A 16,722-nucleotide genomic window follows, 5' to 3' on the forward strand; every position below is an offset into this window, starting at 1 on the left:
TAAGTCCCCATTATCAGAATTGAGAAGAAATTTTTAAGTGTGCATCCCATCTGAAACAGTTCAAGTGCATCTTTCTACTTGGCTAAAATATACTTCGACGTATCTTTAAGCAATGACTCCAATAATCAAGTATTTCCACATATGTCTCCCATACAGAAGGCCTGGGCACAAAAACACACATTTAAAAAAGCAACATTTTATGAGCAGCATCAAGATGAAAACACAGGCAAAATGCATAGAGGCAGAGGTCTGGAAGTGGATTCCAGTAATTCTCATTACCAATGCCAAAATAATATGGCTCTTGATGTTAGACTAACACCATATGGTGTACAATCAAAGATTCTACAAATCGCTACAGGGCATCAGGCAGTTTTGTCATTACTTGTTTGTGGGCTTTGGAATTAGCAGGAAAACTATTCTCCTTTTAGAACAGAGTGGCTTTCTGGGTCATCAAAGGACAGTTAAAAATGAACAGTGCTGTAGTCACATACAGCCAGTCGAGGTAGACACACAGATTGAGTAAGACGATAGTGACCTTGATAACTACTGAGCACACTCATACCAACTATTGATTCCATAGTTATGGAGGTGGGATTCAACTCATATCACACAAACCGCACATGGTAACCCTTTCATTCCCAGAATAATTCTCATGAATCTCATATGAATCTTCTCCAATGTCATATCCTTTCCTAGATATGGGCTCCAAAACTACTCACAATACTCCAAGTGAGGCCTCACCAGTGCTTTATAAAGTCTCAACATTACATCTTTTCTTTTATATTCTAGCCCCCTTGAACTAAACACCAACACTGCATTTATCTTCCACATCACCAATTCAACCTGCAAATTAACCTTTAATTCCCAAGTCCCTTCGCACCTCAGATTTTTAAAATTTTCTCTCCATTTAGAAAGTAGATTACATTTTTATTTCTTCTAACAAAGTGCATGACCATACACCTCCCAACACTGTATTCTTTGCCCATTGTCCTAAATTGTCCAAGTCTTTCAGCAATCTCTCTGCATCCTCAACGTCATAAGACCGTAAGACATAGGAGCAGAATTAGGCCATTCAGCCCATTGAGTCTGCTCCACATTTCATCATAAATGCAATCCCAGATCCCATTCAATCCTATACACCCACCCTCTCACCATATTCCTTGATGTTCCAGTCAATCAGGAATCTTCAACTTCCACTTTCAATATACCCAAGGTCATGGCCTCCCCTGGAGTCTGTAGCAGAGCATTCAACAGAATTACCACTCCTTGTCATTAAAAAAAATTCCTCCATACTTTTGTTCTGAAAGGTTGCCCATCAATTTTTATGCTGTGCCCTCTAGTTCTCAATACTACCACCAGTAGAAACATCCTCTCCACATCCTCCTTATCTAGTCTTTTTAATATTCAGTAGGTTTCAATGAGATCCCCCAGTATTCTTCGAAATTCCATTGAGTACAGACCCAAAGCTGCCAAACACTCCTCATATGTTAACCCCTTCATTCCCGGAATTATCCTCGTGAACATCCTCTGGACTCTCCAATGACAACATATCCATTCTAAGGGGGCCCAAGACTGTTAATAATACTTCAAGTGTAGACTTACTAGTTTCTTATAAAGCTTCAGCATTCTCTTTGCTTTTATATTCTATTCCCCTTGAAATAAATGCCAACATTGCATTTGCCTTCTTTACCACAGACTCAACCAGTAAATTAGCCTTCAGGGAATTTTGCATGAGGACTCCTAAGTCCCTTTGCACCTCTGATGTTTGAATTTTCTCCCCATTTAGATAATAGTCTGCCCTATTATTCCTTTTACTGAAATGCATTATCATACATTTCATCTCCATTCCATCTGCCACTTTTTTGCTCATACTTCCAATTTGTTTAAGTCCTGCTGCAATCACATTGTTTCCTCAACACTACCTAGCCCTCCACCTATCTTTGTATCATCCACAAACTTTGCCACAAAGCCATCAATTCCATTATCTAAATGAGTGACGAACTGTAAAAATCTGGTCCCAGTACTGACCCTTGAGGAACACTAGTCACTGGCAGCCAAACAGAAAAAGCCCCCTTTATTCCCAATCGCCACTTCCTGCCTGTCAGCCCTTCCTCTCTCCATGCCAGTATTTTTGCTGTAACACCATAGGATTTTATTTTAAGCAGCCCCATGTGAGGCACTTTATCAAATGCCTTCTGAAACTCCAAGTAAATGACATCCACCGTGTTTCCTTTGTCCACACTGCTTGTTACTTACTTAAAAAACTGTAACAGATTTGTCAGACAAGATTTCCCTTTAGAAAACCACTGACTGATTTTATCATTAGTCTCCTCAAGTACCTCAAAATCTCATCCTTAATAATGGACTCCAACACTTTCCTAACCACTGAGGTTAGCAGTCCTCTGGGACCATACCAGAATCAAGTAATTCTTGAAAGATCATGACCAATGCATCCGTTATCTCTTCAGCAAACTCTCTCAAGACTCTGGGATGTAGTCTAGCTGGTCCAGGTGACTTACCGCCTTAAGATCTTTAAGTTCACACTTTTTCCTTTGTAACTGCAATGGTACTTACTCCTGCTCCCTGACATTCACGGACCTCTGGCATACCTCTAGTGTCTTCCACATTAAAGACCAAAGCAAAGTACTTAAGTTCATCTGCCATTTCTTTGTCCTCCTTTACCACCTCACCACTATCATTTTCCAGTGGTCCAATGTCAACTCTCACCTAACTTTTATCCTTTATATAACTGAAAAAATTTATTATCCTGCTTTATATTGTCAGCTATTTTCCCTTCTTATAGTTTTTCAGTTGCCTTTTGTTGGGATTTTAAAAGGTTCCCAATCATCCAACTTCCCACTCATTTTTGCTATTTTATATGCCCTTACCTTGGCTTTTATGTAATCCTTAACTTCCCTTGTCAGCCACGGTTGCCTAGCCCTGCCATTTGAGAACAATTTCTTCTGTGGGACAAATCTATCTTGCACCTTGTATACTATTCCCAGAAATTTCAACCACCTCTATTCTGCTTTCATCCCCGCCAGTATCCTCCTCCAATCCACCTGGGCAAGCTCCTCTCTCATGCCTCTGAAATTCTCTTTATTTCATTGTGATACTGATACATGTGACTTATGCTTCTCCCTCTCAAATTGCAGTATGAATTCAATCATATTATGATTACTGCCACCTAAAAGGTTCCTTTAAATTAAGCTCCCTATTAAGATCTGAGTTATTATATAATACCCAATCTAAGATGGCCTTTCCCTGAGTAGACTCGAACATAAGCTGCTCTAAAAAGTGAGCTTGTAGGCATTCAACAAATTCCTTCTCTTGCGATCCAACACCAACCCCATGACCCCAATCCCTTTCCATATTGAAGTCCCCCATTACAATTGTGACATTACCCTTATTACATGCCTTTTCCAGCTCCCTTTGCAATCTCAACCCCACATCTTGGCTACTACAGGGAGGCCTATATGACTCCCATGTTTTTTTAAACACTTGCAGTTTAACGCCACACACAAAGTTTCAACGTTCTCTGACCCTATGTAACTCTTTCTAATGATGTAATTCCATCTCTTACCAACAGAGCCATACCACCAATTATGCCTTCCTGTCCTTTTGATACAAAGCATATGCTGTGACATTAAACGTCCAACTATCACCTTCTTTCAGCCACGACTCAGTAATGCCCACATCATACAAACCATTCTCTGATTATGCCACAAGTTCGCCCACCTTATTCCAAATGCTACATGCATTTAAATACAGCACCTTCAGTCCTGCATTCCTCCCCCTTTGCTCTGTCTGCAATGTACCCAATCATTGGCTTGTCCTTTCTTACATTCATATTACATCATCTACTTGTAAACCTACTGGCTCATCCTCAGCTCTTTCATACTGGTTCCCATCCCCCCTACCATATTAGTTTAAACACTACCTCCTCCGCCACCTATCTGCAAACTTGTTCACAAAGCCATTAATATCGTTATCCAAATCATTGACATATAATGTAAAAGGTGGCCCTGTGGAACACCACTAGTCACTGGCAGACAATCATAAAAGTCTCCCTATATTCCCATTCTTTGCCTCCTGACAGTCAGCTAATGCTCTGTCCATGCTAGTAACATCCAAGTAATACCATGGACAGCTTAATATGTGGCAACTCATCAAAGACCTTAAGAAAATCCAAATACACAAAATCCACCAATTCCTCTTTGTGTATCCTGCTCGTTATTTCTTCAAAGAATTCCAACAGATTGGTCAGGCAAGATTTTCCCTTAAGGAAACCATGGCGATTTCAGTGTATTCCATCATGTGCTTCCAAATACCCCAAAACCACATCCTTAACAACCAATCATTGAGGTCAGACTAACTGGCCTTTTAATCTCCCTTCTTCTGCCTCTCTCCTTTCTTGAAGAATGGAGTAACATTTGCAATTTTCATATCCTCCGGAACCATGGCAGAATCTAATGTCTCCACTATCTCTTCAGCTACCCTTTCAGAACCCTGGTGTGTATACTATCTGGTCCAGGTAAATTATTTACCTTCAGATCTTTCAGTTTCCCAAGAACGTTGTTCCTAGTAATGTTAACTTCACACACTTCTGACCCGACACTCTTGAACTTCCAGCATACTGCTTGCGTCTTCCACTGTGAAGACTGATGCAAAATACTTATTCAATGTGTCCACCATTTTCTTGCCCTCCAATACTACCTCTCCAGCATCATTTTCCAGCAGTCTGATATCCACTCTCACCTCTCTTTTACACTTTATGTATTTGAAGAAACTGTTGATAATCTCTTTAATACAAACCCCATTTCCAGAAAAGTTGGGATATTTTCGAAAATGCAATAAAAACAAAAATCTGTAATATGTTAATTCACGTAAACCTTTATTTAACTGACAAAAGTACAAAGAAAAGATTTTCAATAGTTTTACTGACCAACTTAAATTGTATTTTGTAAATATACACAAATTTAGAATTTGATGGCTGTAACACACTCAACAAAAGTTGGGACAGAGGCATGTTTACCATTGTGTTACATCACCTTTCCTTTTAATAACACTTTTTAATCGTTTTGGAACTAAGGATACTAATTGTAGTAGATTTGCAATTGGAAATTTTGTCCATTCTTGCTTGATATAAGACTTCAGCTGTTCAACAGTCCGTGGTCTCCGTTGTCTGATTCTCCTCTTCATGGTTCGCCATACATTTTCAATAGGAGATAGATCTGGACCGGCAGCAGGCCAGTCAAGCACACGTACTCTGTGTCTACAAAGCCACGCTGTTGTAGCCCATGCAGAATGTGGTCTGGCATTGTCCTGCTGAAAGAAGCATGGACGTCCCGGGAAGAGACATCACCTTGCTGGCAACATATGTCTCTCTAAAATCCTAATATACGCCTCAGAGTCAATGGTACCTTCACATACATGCAACTCACCCATGCCGTGGGCACTGATGCACCCCCATACCATCACAGATGCTGGCTTTTGCACCTTTCGCTGATAACAATCAGGATGGTCGTTTTCATCTCTGGCACGAAGAACTCAATGCCTGTTATTTCTGAAAACTAGCTGAAATGTGGACTCATTTGACCACAGCACACGGTTCTACAGTCTTTCCGTCCATCTGAGATGAGCTCGGGCCCAGAGAACTCGCCGGCGTTTCTGCATAGAGTTGATGTATGGCTTCCTCCTTGTGTAATACAAGTTGCATTTCTGGATGCAGCGACGGACTGTGCTTTTATTTTTTATTTTTATTTATTTATTAAATTTTAGAAAATTACAAAGAATAAATGTGATAAAATAGTGAGAAAAATAATATTAACCCTCCCCCCTCCCCTTAACCCTTATCTAAAGAAAGAAAAAAAAGAGAAAGATTGGCTGGATATTGGAGGATCCCCACATGCTCCATGGAGTTCAAAATAATTTTAATATTTATTTTTACTTTCCCCAATTACTTTATAATTTTATCTTCAAAGGACCTATGTACTTAATCCTATCTTTTGTAAGTATGGGAGCCAAATTTTCAAAAATATATCATATTCATTTCTTAGATTGTATGTAATTTTTTCAAGTGGAATACAACTATGTATTTCATTATTCCAACAATCCATAGTTAAATATAAATCAGATTTCCAAGTAACTGCGATAACTTTTTTGGCTACTGCCAATGCAATTTTTATAAATTTTTTCTGATACTGATTCAATTTAAGTTTCGGTATTGTCCCTTCAATGTCTAATAAAAATAATCCTGGACTATGTGGGAGTTGTACTCCAGTAATTTGTTCCAATAAAAGTCTTAGATTTATCCAAAATGGTTGAATTTTAAAACAAGACCAAGTAGAATGTAAAAAAGTACCAATTTATTGCGACGGACTGTGTTAAGTGACAATGGTTTTCCAAAGTATTCCCGAGCCCAGGTGGCTATAACTGTCACAGTAGCATGACAGTTTCTTAGGCAGTGCCGCCTGAGGGCTCGAAGATCACACGCATTCAACAGTGGTTTTCGACCTTGCCCTTTACGCACTGAGATGTCTCTGAATTCTCTGAATCTTTTCACAATATTATGTACTGTAGATGTTGAAAGACCTAAATTCTCAGCAATCTTGCGTTGGGAAATGTTCCTTTTGAACTGAATAACAATTCTCTCACGAATTTTGGCACAAAGGGGTGAGCCACGACCCATCCTTGCTTGCAAAGACTGAGCCTTTGATGGACGCTACTTTTATACCCAGTCATGATACCTCACCTGCTACCAATTAGCCTGCTTAATGTGGAGTCTTCCAAACTGGTGTTACTTGAATATTCAGTACACTTTTCAATCTTATTTTAACTCTGTCCCAACTTTTGTTGAGTGTGTTGCAGCCATCAAATTCTAAATTTGTGTATATTTACAAAATACAATTAAGTTGGTCAGTAAAACTATTGAAAATCTTTTCTTTGTACTTTTGTCAGTTAAATAAGGGTTAACGTAAATTAACATAACACAGATTTTTGTTTTTATTGCATTTTGGAAAATATCTCAACTTTTCTGGAAGTGGGGTTTGCATTATTGGCTAGTTTATCTTTGTATTCCACCTTTTCATTTGTTATGACTTTTTTTTTTAAGTTGCCTTCTGTTGGTTTTTAAAAGCTTCCCAATCCTCTAAATTCCCACTAATTTTTATTCTATTATATGTCCTCTCTCTGGCTCTGTTGGCTTTGACTTTTCTTGTCAGCCATGGTTGTGTCATCCTTTCTTCTTTGGGATGCATCTATCCTGTCTTCCGAATTGCTCCCAGAAAGTCCAGCCAATGCCCCTCTGTCATCATCCCTGCTAGTGTTCCCTTCTAATCAATTATGGCCAACTCCTCTCTCATGTCTTTGTAGTTCCCTATACTCCACTGTAATACTGATACATCTCACTTTAACATTTTCCTCACAAATTGCAGGGTGAATTCTATCATATCACGATCACCGTTTCCTTTACCTTAAGCTCTCTAATCAATTCCAGTTCATTGCACAACACCCAATTCAGAATAGGTGATCCTTTGGAGGGCTCAACCACGAAGCTGCTCTAACTCTAGTCTGTCCCTTCTCATAACTGAAATATTCCGTCTTAGGCAACATCCTGAGAAATATCTCAGCCCCAGCTGCAGTTCAATCACATTCTTCCTTTAGAGACAACTAGAATGGCATTGTATTACAGCTTCCCTGCTTTTATACCCTATATGCCACATCCACCTCTGGATACAAATCTAGTTATTTGATCACTGTGTCAGTTCATGGCCATTAGTGTTGTTGATGATAAAACTAGCAGATTCTCATAAAACCACTATCTGGTTCACTGATGCTCTTCTGGGCAGAAAGGTTATCACCTCTTACCCAGCCTACTCTACTCGAGTCTAGAACCATATCTGGTCAAGTAGACACAATGGGCCAAAAACTTCTGATCTTATGGTCACATCATGTCATTTACTGCCCTCTGTAATAGCCCTGCAATCCACTCTGTTCAAGGGAATTTAGGGATTTTTGGAAAGAATGGTAATTGATTGGCATTCAGAATCCAAAGGCATAATTTGAGCTTTCTAGTTAAAAGGACACAGCTTTTAGGGCACCATCTCTGCCTCTATGCTGAAAAGAACAAGTAATGCAAAAATAAAACCAACACAGCTACAGAATAAATTACAGATCAGGAGTTGTAAAAGTGAGATACAGTCGATAGTTCAGTGTTATCAGAGGTTGTAAAGGTGAGATACAGTCGATAGTTCGGTGTTATCAGGAGTTGTAAAGGTGAGATACAATTGATAATTCAGTGTTATCAGGAGTTGTAAAGATGAGATACAGTCGATAGTTTGGTGTTATCAGGAGTTGTAAAGGTGAGATACAGTTGATAATTCAGTGTTCTTGTGTTTGCACTGAAGTGTCATTCCTGTAAAATCCTTTCAAAGCACAAGGGCAAGATTCTAGAAACGCACAACCAGGACATAAATTTCTGTCCCAACTTAATAGATCAAAACTAAAATACACTGTGGCCTGAAAAGTCATCGTTGATAGATCAGTAACTGCTGCAGTTATTTCAAAGGCAACAATTTGACAAGCTCTATCAGACACACTGTTGGCTTAGTTGGCTTATATGCAAAAAAAGCTGAAAGGCCAAAAAAGGAAAAGACATTATAATTGGCAGAATCTGTGGAGAGATGACATGAGTACAGAAAAGTGGATACAGGGACATGCTACTGATTGGAATGACAAATTTGGAATGTATTCTGCTTGCAGTAAAGAGCAGCTTTGTAAATCACACACATCACCGATCTAACCGTATTCCCTTATGCAGCTGATGCAGCCCTGAACCCAGTCATTGTAAAGCAGCAGCGTCCCAGAATGAGAACATACATTAATTAGTACTCTTCTTAAAACTGCTGTCTGGAAAAAAAAGGCAAGTCAATAGTTAATCAGTAACAGTGAATTCAGATAGCAAAAACAGAACTCCCCCCACTCCAGCTGTTGATCAGTGAATGTAGTGTGATGGGTAAAAACAGACCCTTACAACTCCAGCTGTTAGATCTGTAATGTGGTGGGAGGGGCAATGTCCATGTATTCTGATGGGGCAGTTGCAAAACAGGCATATGCCCACTGTACACCAGACACCACATGGAAACCAGTGATTCAAATCCCAAGCTTTCTGGTGTTTATAAATTTGAGAAAAGGCAAAGCAAAATAAAATGAGAACAGGGACAAAATATGAATTAATATTCTTTATATGAAAGCAGTTGCTGCAAAAAGATAAAGGTTTAATGGGGAGTCCAAATAGGACTCGGGTTTTCCATCGGTTATATCTCCAGATCTTCCCAAAGAAATAACCCTTTCCCTTGCAGTAACTTTATACAGTATGTGTCAATTCATTTTGTACAATTCACCCATGCACAGCTATCACCCTTTGGACCAGTCTCTCATAAAACTTATCAGCATTCAACAAGGGTAATTAATGATAATAGGAAGTGAATGTAAACCACTTGTACGATGGCAGCAGCTGAATGCTTTATCGATCACCAAATGGAGCCATTCAACACCTGCATCAGTTTATGCAAGACTAAAAGGTTGGAAAACAAAGTGTTGACGTGAGATGTGGCGCACAGCCTTGCCCGAAAGCCTGAGACACCCAAAAATATCACAATCTTGTGACAATGTGTGACTTCAACTTCACAATGGAATCACCCCTGAATATAATAATGTTACAGAGAATACAATCATCCACAAGGAAAAGCACATGGAAATTAGGGAGGGCATGTTACATTATTAAGGTGCTTTTGGGTGTCTTGAAAAATATCAAGATGGATAAGTCTCCAGGTCATGACATGATCTGACTCAGGATACTGAGGGTATAACAGATCCGAGGGAGGAGCCTGCTACTACTTAACAGAGATGTTTGATATTGAGGGGCTTTAGACTGGGCAAAGAAGAGGTTCACTATGACGTTGTCTGGATTGTAGTGCATGAGCCTCAAGAAGCTGGATAAACATGAATTTTTCATCCTGGAGCATTAGAGGCTGAGGGGTAATATAAAATTATGAGGTATATTTACACAGAATGGTAGGTGTGGGGAGCTGCTTAACAGGCATTTAGACAGGTATATGAACAGGCAGGAAATGGAAAAAAATGTATCATGCGTAGGCAAAAGCAATTAAGTTTGGAAATGGTGTACTACCCTAATGTTCTACGCCCAGGAAATCTACATTACATCTATCCTACAGAACCCTAATTCATCAGCACACCAACTCTCAGTCGCAAGCAGGACAACACTAAATGTGGTTTCTCAGTACATATACAATGAAACTGCTCTTCAAAATCAAAAGTGGCACTTCTAACATTTGAGGATGTCCATCGTCTTTTCACCAGGAATACCTCAGAAAACAAACTGGATGTGCACAAATGCACATAATCAGAACCTGTACTACCAGTTCAGTTAAAAACCCAACGAGTTTAACAACACGAGAAGGGGAAATAAGAGGTACTTCCTAGGTGTTAGTAGGGAGAGGTTGAGCACTTAAATAACCATCACAGAAGTTAAATGAAAATGTAGATGGATGGGCTAAGTTTGCAGATTGGTGTGGATAGTGCAGAATGCTGGCAAAGAATACAGCGGGATATAGATCAGTTACAGATATAGGCAGAGAAATGTGAGGTGGAGTTTAACCCAAATAAATGTGATGTGTTGCACCTTGGTAGGGCAAATGTAAAGGAACAGTCTTCTGATAAGGGCAAGATCCTTAACAGTGTTGCTGAGCAGTGAGATCTTGGGATCCACGTTCATAGATCCCTGAAAGTGGCTACACAGGTTGATAGGCTGGTGGGCAGGCCTTCATTAGTCCAGACACAGAGTTCAAAAATCAGGAGGTTAGATTGCAGCTTCATAGAACTCTAGTTTGGCCACACTTTAAGTATTGCGTACAGTTTTAGTCACCCCATTATAGGAAAAATGTTGAAGCTTTGGAGAGGGTGCAGAAGTTGTTTACCAGGGTATTGCCTCGATTAGAGGTTGGATAAACTTGGGCTGTTTTCTCTGGAGTGGTGGAGGCTGAGGGGAGATCTGATAAGAGGTTTATAAGATCATAAGAGGCAGAGATAGAATAGACAGAGAGCATCTTTGTCCCAGGGTTGAAATGTCTAATACCAAAGGGCATGCACTGAAGGTGCGTGAAAGTAATTTCAAAGGAGAATTGAGGGCAAGTTGTTTTTACACAGGAAGTGATGGGTGCCTGGAATGTTCTGTCTCAGGTGGTGGTAGAGACAGACACATTAGAGACTTTCAATAGATGCTTCGATAGGTACATGAATGTGAGGAAAATTTAATATGTAGGCAGAAGAGATTAGTTTAGTTAGGCATTTAATTACTAATGTAATTGTTTCAGCACAACATTTGGGCTGAAGGGCCTGTTCCTATGATGTACTGTTCTATGGTCCAACAAAAAAGTCAGCAGTCCACTTACAAAACTGAGAGTTGACCTCAAAACTACTTAGTGACATAAGCAGAAGAATCAGATGGATATATTAATTCAAAGGCAGAGCAGTTGAAGCAACGAATGGATCAAGACTTACATCCTTCTATTTAAAGAAACACAGGACTGACTGGGAATGAGGCACTACTGAAATGTGAGAAAGCAGAAGCTATGTGTCCAGTGGGTAAAGTGGGCAAAGCAGGGAAGCTTGGACAACTCTTGGTTCTTGCAGCAATGTTTTATAACACTAATTTCAGCTAGTTGATGGGTTCACCATAGTTGACGCACAATCCTGGAAGTGGAAACCATGTGAAGTATTCAGTTGCCCTTTTGAAGTTATCACTGGATTGACAGAGGCAAATTAGACACAGATAGTCAAAAGCTTCAAGCCAGATAATTAGAAAGACAGTTTTTACACAAGCTCAGCACTCTGCAATGACAACTCAAGGTCCCAGAGATACACCAACCCAGGGTTCTATTAGTATACATCCAAAAGATATGAACATCTTTTTTAAAAGTGAACAGTGCTAACAATATATTTTTTATGGACAGCTGAGTGAAGAGCTAGCATGCTTAACAGCTCTGGTAGAGTTAAATACTGACAGGTTTACATCATGAACTGACATGGCAGGCTTACCTGACTGAATGTGGGCTTGTTGTGCAAACGAGAACATCTGTCTCCATGACGACAGGCTCCAATTTTAAAATAAAATGAACAGTTGACCCTATTGAAGAGAACACAGCTGATAAGTACACCAATCCAATGCAGCAGGTCTAAATATCCAGCCATGCCTTCTCACTCATTTGAAATAAGCTCAGAAGCTCATGCCATTCAGCATGATGTAAAGTACTGGCCCTTCGGCCCATTGAGTCTATGCTGACATCAAGCTCTTTTAACACTATTCCCATGCAGTCATTAGAGATAAAGGCAGCTCAAGAGAATGGTAGTATGAAGAAAGGCTAAGTAGGCTGAGTCTGTACTAACTGGAATACAGATGTGACCTGATTGACACGTCTGCAGGGAATTGGCCGCAAGGTGAAGGGAGTACCTGGAGAAAGGTCCATTATCTTAGAATTACATATCCCTGATTAAAATAAGGATTTTTTTCCCCCCGATGCATTCTGGATCTTAGGAAACTTGCGCCCTCATGTCCCGGCAACAACTCTGTATTCTTTCAATCTTATTGATTTTTGCTTGAGGTGGGTGACCAGAACAGTACACAATACCCTAAACATCTTATGCAACTTGAACAGAACATCCCAACTCCTGCACTCAACACTTTAGATCTATGAAGGCCAAAAGCTTTCTTTACAATCCTATCTACCTGTGTTGCCACTTTTAAGATCTTACACTTGTCCACATTAAATTCCATCCATCACAGTCCAGCTTGTTTTTCTAGCTGGTCCAGATCCCATTATATGTCAGAATAGCCCCCTTCCTTGCTGCTATGCCCACATCTTGGTGTCATCCACTGAACCAGTTAACCATCTACTACCACTCTCTGGCTTCTCCCACAAAGCCAATATAGAATCCAAATTACTACCTCACCCTGAATCTTTGTGACCAGTACCTCCCCCACATGGGGGATTTTGTCAAAGGCTTAGCTCAGGGTTTAAAGCACATCAGAGTTGAGCAGTATTAGGCCAGAGTAGGCACGATAGTGATAAGACCAAGATTGAATTCAAGTGTGACCTCATTGAATGATTAATTAAATAATTTATTTAAGGACATAACTAGCCCATTCATGCTCCTGTTTAACATGTTTTCTAAAGTCAAGGTCTTCTCCAGCTCATAAAGTCACAGCCTTTAACTTGCAGGTTTGATGACAATGAAGGCTCAGTCCTTAGTGCGCAATGAGTAGGTCTGACTGACTGGAGGACAGCTGACAATCGGTACCAGGTTGAATACAATTGGAGTGAGGTGAAAGGGAGGGTTCAGAATGGATGGGGAATTCTAAGAGAAGTATTCCACCTGTGCCATATCATTAATAAATGTTGTCCTATCACCACTAGACAACAAGCATAATCATAGTCACTGTTCCCTTGGGAGCACCACCACCTGCTATCCTCAAGTCTGAGAAGCACTGATATACCAGAGCCCAATGCCACATGACAGAAAGTCAATGTCTTGAACACAATGCTGCTGCCCCTCCGCTTTCATGGGCTTTCTTTTGTGCAAGACTTGATACGATGGGTTAACTAGCATCAGAAATTTTGCTCTCTTTTTGCACTATCTATATTTTTATATTTCTGTTGTAACTTTGAGTAATATTTAATATATTGTACTTTAATGTACTGCTGCTAAAAAAACAACAAATTTCAAAGGGCCGGAAGGGCCTTCTCTGCATTGTATCTCAATAAATAATTACATAATAAACCTGATTCTGCCTCATTGATCATGTAAAGCAGAAAACCATTCCTTCAAGCAACATGTAGCCTCAGTATCATGTCTCTGCTAGCAAATGCAGCATCGTGGACAATCCTAATGCAAGCTAAGTCTTATATTTGCTTCTTTCCATTTGATATAAAATTTACTATTTTTAAATGGTAAAGTTTGTAATAATGTAACCATATCTGGAACAGAAATACCACATTCTATCTCTTTGGTTGAATATCTAATATTGTTGGTATTAAAGAACCAAATTCAAGTTCTAGCTGCTTCTCCCCTCTTTAAATCTTACAGTTGTGAATTTTTATTCTTTGTGTGGGTGAAGTCCCAGTAAAAAGAAGTTCCCCGCAGAAATACACTTCCAGCCTAAATGGTCTGTAGTCAGTGAATATATACTCAGTCTTGGCAGAAGTAATCTCAGTCTAACCAGCTTGCAGCCAGTGCCCATACGAGTTAGAATATTGAATATCTGCACCTGGGATTTGCCTTGTTCTGATGAAGGGCCTTTGGTCTGAAATGTTAACTGATCTTCTCATGCTGGGAACCTGCTAAACCTCCTACCATTTTCCATTTTACACTAAAACCTTCCATCCATTTAAACTTTGTAGATAGTTCATTACTCTCTCTCATAGTCATAAGAGAAGTATAACACAGAAACAGACCTTTCGGCTTATCGAATCCATGCTGAAACCATTAGAATTGCCAGCTCCCATTGACCTGCACCAGAACCATAACGTTCTGTATGCATACTATTCATGCACCTATGCAAACTTCTCTTAAATGTGGAAATGGAGCTCACATGGGACCACTTGTACTGGCAGCTCATTCCACACTCACACGACCCTCTGAGTGAAGAGATTTCCCCCATGTTCATTTCAACATGCAGGTGAACTGGGAGAATCAGGTTGGTGCTGGACCCCAGGATAGGGAGTTTGTAGAGTGCCTACGGGATGCATTCTTGGAACAGCTTGTACGAGAGCCGACCAGGGACAAGGCTATTCTGGATTTAGTGTTGTGTAATGAACAGGATTTGATAAGCAATCTTGAAGTAAAGGAGCCATTAGGAGGTTGTGACCATAATATTATAAGTTTTTATCTGCAATTTGAGAAGGATAAGGGCAGATCAGAGGTGTCAGTGTTGCAGTTGAACAAAGGAGACTATGGAGCCATGAGGGAGGAGCTGGCCAAAGTTAAATGGATGGATATCCTAGCAGAAAAGACAGTGGAACAGCAACGGCAGGTAGTCTTGGGAATAATGCACAAGGTGCAAAATCAGTTCATCCCCTGGAGAAGGAAGGATTTAAAGGGGGGAAAGGGGCCACAGTGGTTGACAAAGGAAGTCAGAGATTGCATAGCATTAAAAAAAAAGTATGACAGAGCTAAGGTGATTGGGAAGACAGATGATTGGGAAATTTTTAAGGAACAACAGAACTTAACTAAAAAGGCAATACGAGGAGAAAAAATGAGGTATGAACGCAAGCTAGCCAGGAATATAAAGGAGGATAGCAAAAGCTTTTTTAGGTATGTGAAGAGAAAGAAGATAGTTAAGAACAATGTTGGGCCCTTGAAGAATGAATTGGGTGAAATTGTTATGGGAAACAGAGAAATGGCAGAAGAATTTAATAAGTACTTTAGATCTGTCTTCACTAGGGAAGACACAAGCAATCTCACAGATGTATGGATGGGCCAAGGACATAGGGTAACAAGAGGAAATGAAACAGATTGACATTAGGAAGGAAACGGTGATGAGTAGACTGATGGGACTGAAGGCTAACAAATCCCCAGGTCCAGATGGTCTGCATCCTAGGGTACTAAAGGAGGTGGCCCTGGAAATTGCGGATGCATTGGTAATCATTTTCCAATGTTCCTTAGATTCAGGATCAGTTCCTGAGGATTGGAGAATGGCTAATGTTATCCCACTTTTTAAGAAAGCAGGGAGGGAGAAAACAGAGAATTATCGTCCTGTCAGCCTAACATCAGTAGTGGGGAAGATGCTAGAGTCCATTATTAAAGATGAAATAGTGGTATATCTAGATAGCAGTGATAGGATTGGGCCGAGCCAGCATGGATTTACCAAGGGAAAATCATGCTTGACTAATCTGTTGGAGTTTTTCGAGGATGTAACCAGGAAGTTAAACAGGGGAGATCCAGTGGATGTAGTGTACCTCGATTTTCAGAAGGCATTTGATAAGGTCCCACATAGGAGATTGGTGGGTAAAATCAGAGCTCATGGCATTGGGGGGGGGAAGATATTGACATGGACAGAAAACTGGTTGGCAGATAGGAAGCAAAGGGTAGCGGTGAATGGGTGTTTTTCGGAATGGCAGGTGGTGACTAGTGGGGTGCCACAGGGCTCGGTATTGGGACCACAGTTGTTTACAATTTACATCAACAATTTAGATGAAGGCATTGAGAATAACATCAGCAAGTTTGCTGATGATACTAAGCTGGGTGGCAGTGTGACATGTGATGAGGATGTTAGGAGAATTCAGGGTGACTTGGATAGGCTGGGTGAGTGGACAGATACTTGGCAGATGACGTTTAATGTGAATAAGTGTGAGGTTATCCACTTTGTCAGTAAGAACAGGAAGGCAGATTATTATCTGAACGGCGTAGAGTTAGGTAAGGGAGAAATACAAAGAGATCTAGGAGTCCTTGTTCATCAGTCACTGAAGGTGAATGAGCAAGTGCAGCAGGCAGTGAAGAAGGCTAATGAAATGTTGGCCTTTATTACAAAGGGAATTGAGTACACTTTAATCTGAACCAGTGCCTCAATAACTTAAAAACTTTTTATCTTTACTTTTTACTCTGACAGGCACGTACAAGCTCAGTACTATCAAACTTTCGCTT

At 40.1% G+C, this 16,722-nt stretch overlaps 1 protein-coding gene across 5 annotated transcripts in view; it reads right to left on the minus strand.

Moving 5' to 3' along the window:
* The window catches only part of u2af1 (U2 small nuclear RNA auxiliary factor 1), a 90,336-nt gene that overhangs the window by 49,193 nt on the left and 24,421 nt on the right, over positions 1–16,722 (minus strand). For 4 of the 5 annotated variants that reach the window (XM_073044740.1, XM_073044738.1, XM_073044742.1 and 1 more), the window contains exon 2: positions 12,121–12,208. The exons of the other annotated variant lie outside the window; for it this stretch is intronic. In XM_073044740.1, the coding sequence (XP_072900841.1) occupies positions 12,121–12,208 (88 nt within the window). The remainder of the gene's footprint in view (positions 1–12,120; positions 12,209–16,722) is intronic. 5 annotated transcript variants of the gene reach the window in all.

This window comes from Hemitrygon akajei, chromosome 5, assembly GCF_048418815.1.
Source record: "Hemitrygon akajei chromosome 5, sHemAka1.3, whole genome shotgun sequence".
Lineage (NCBI taxonomy): Eukaryota > Metazoa > Chordata > Chondrichthyes > Myliobatiformes > Dasyatidae > Hemitrygon > Hemitrygon akajei.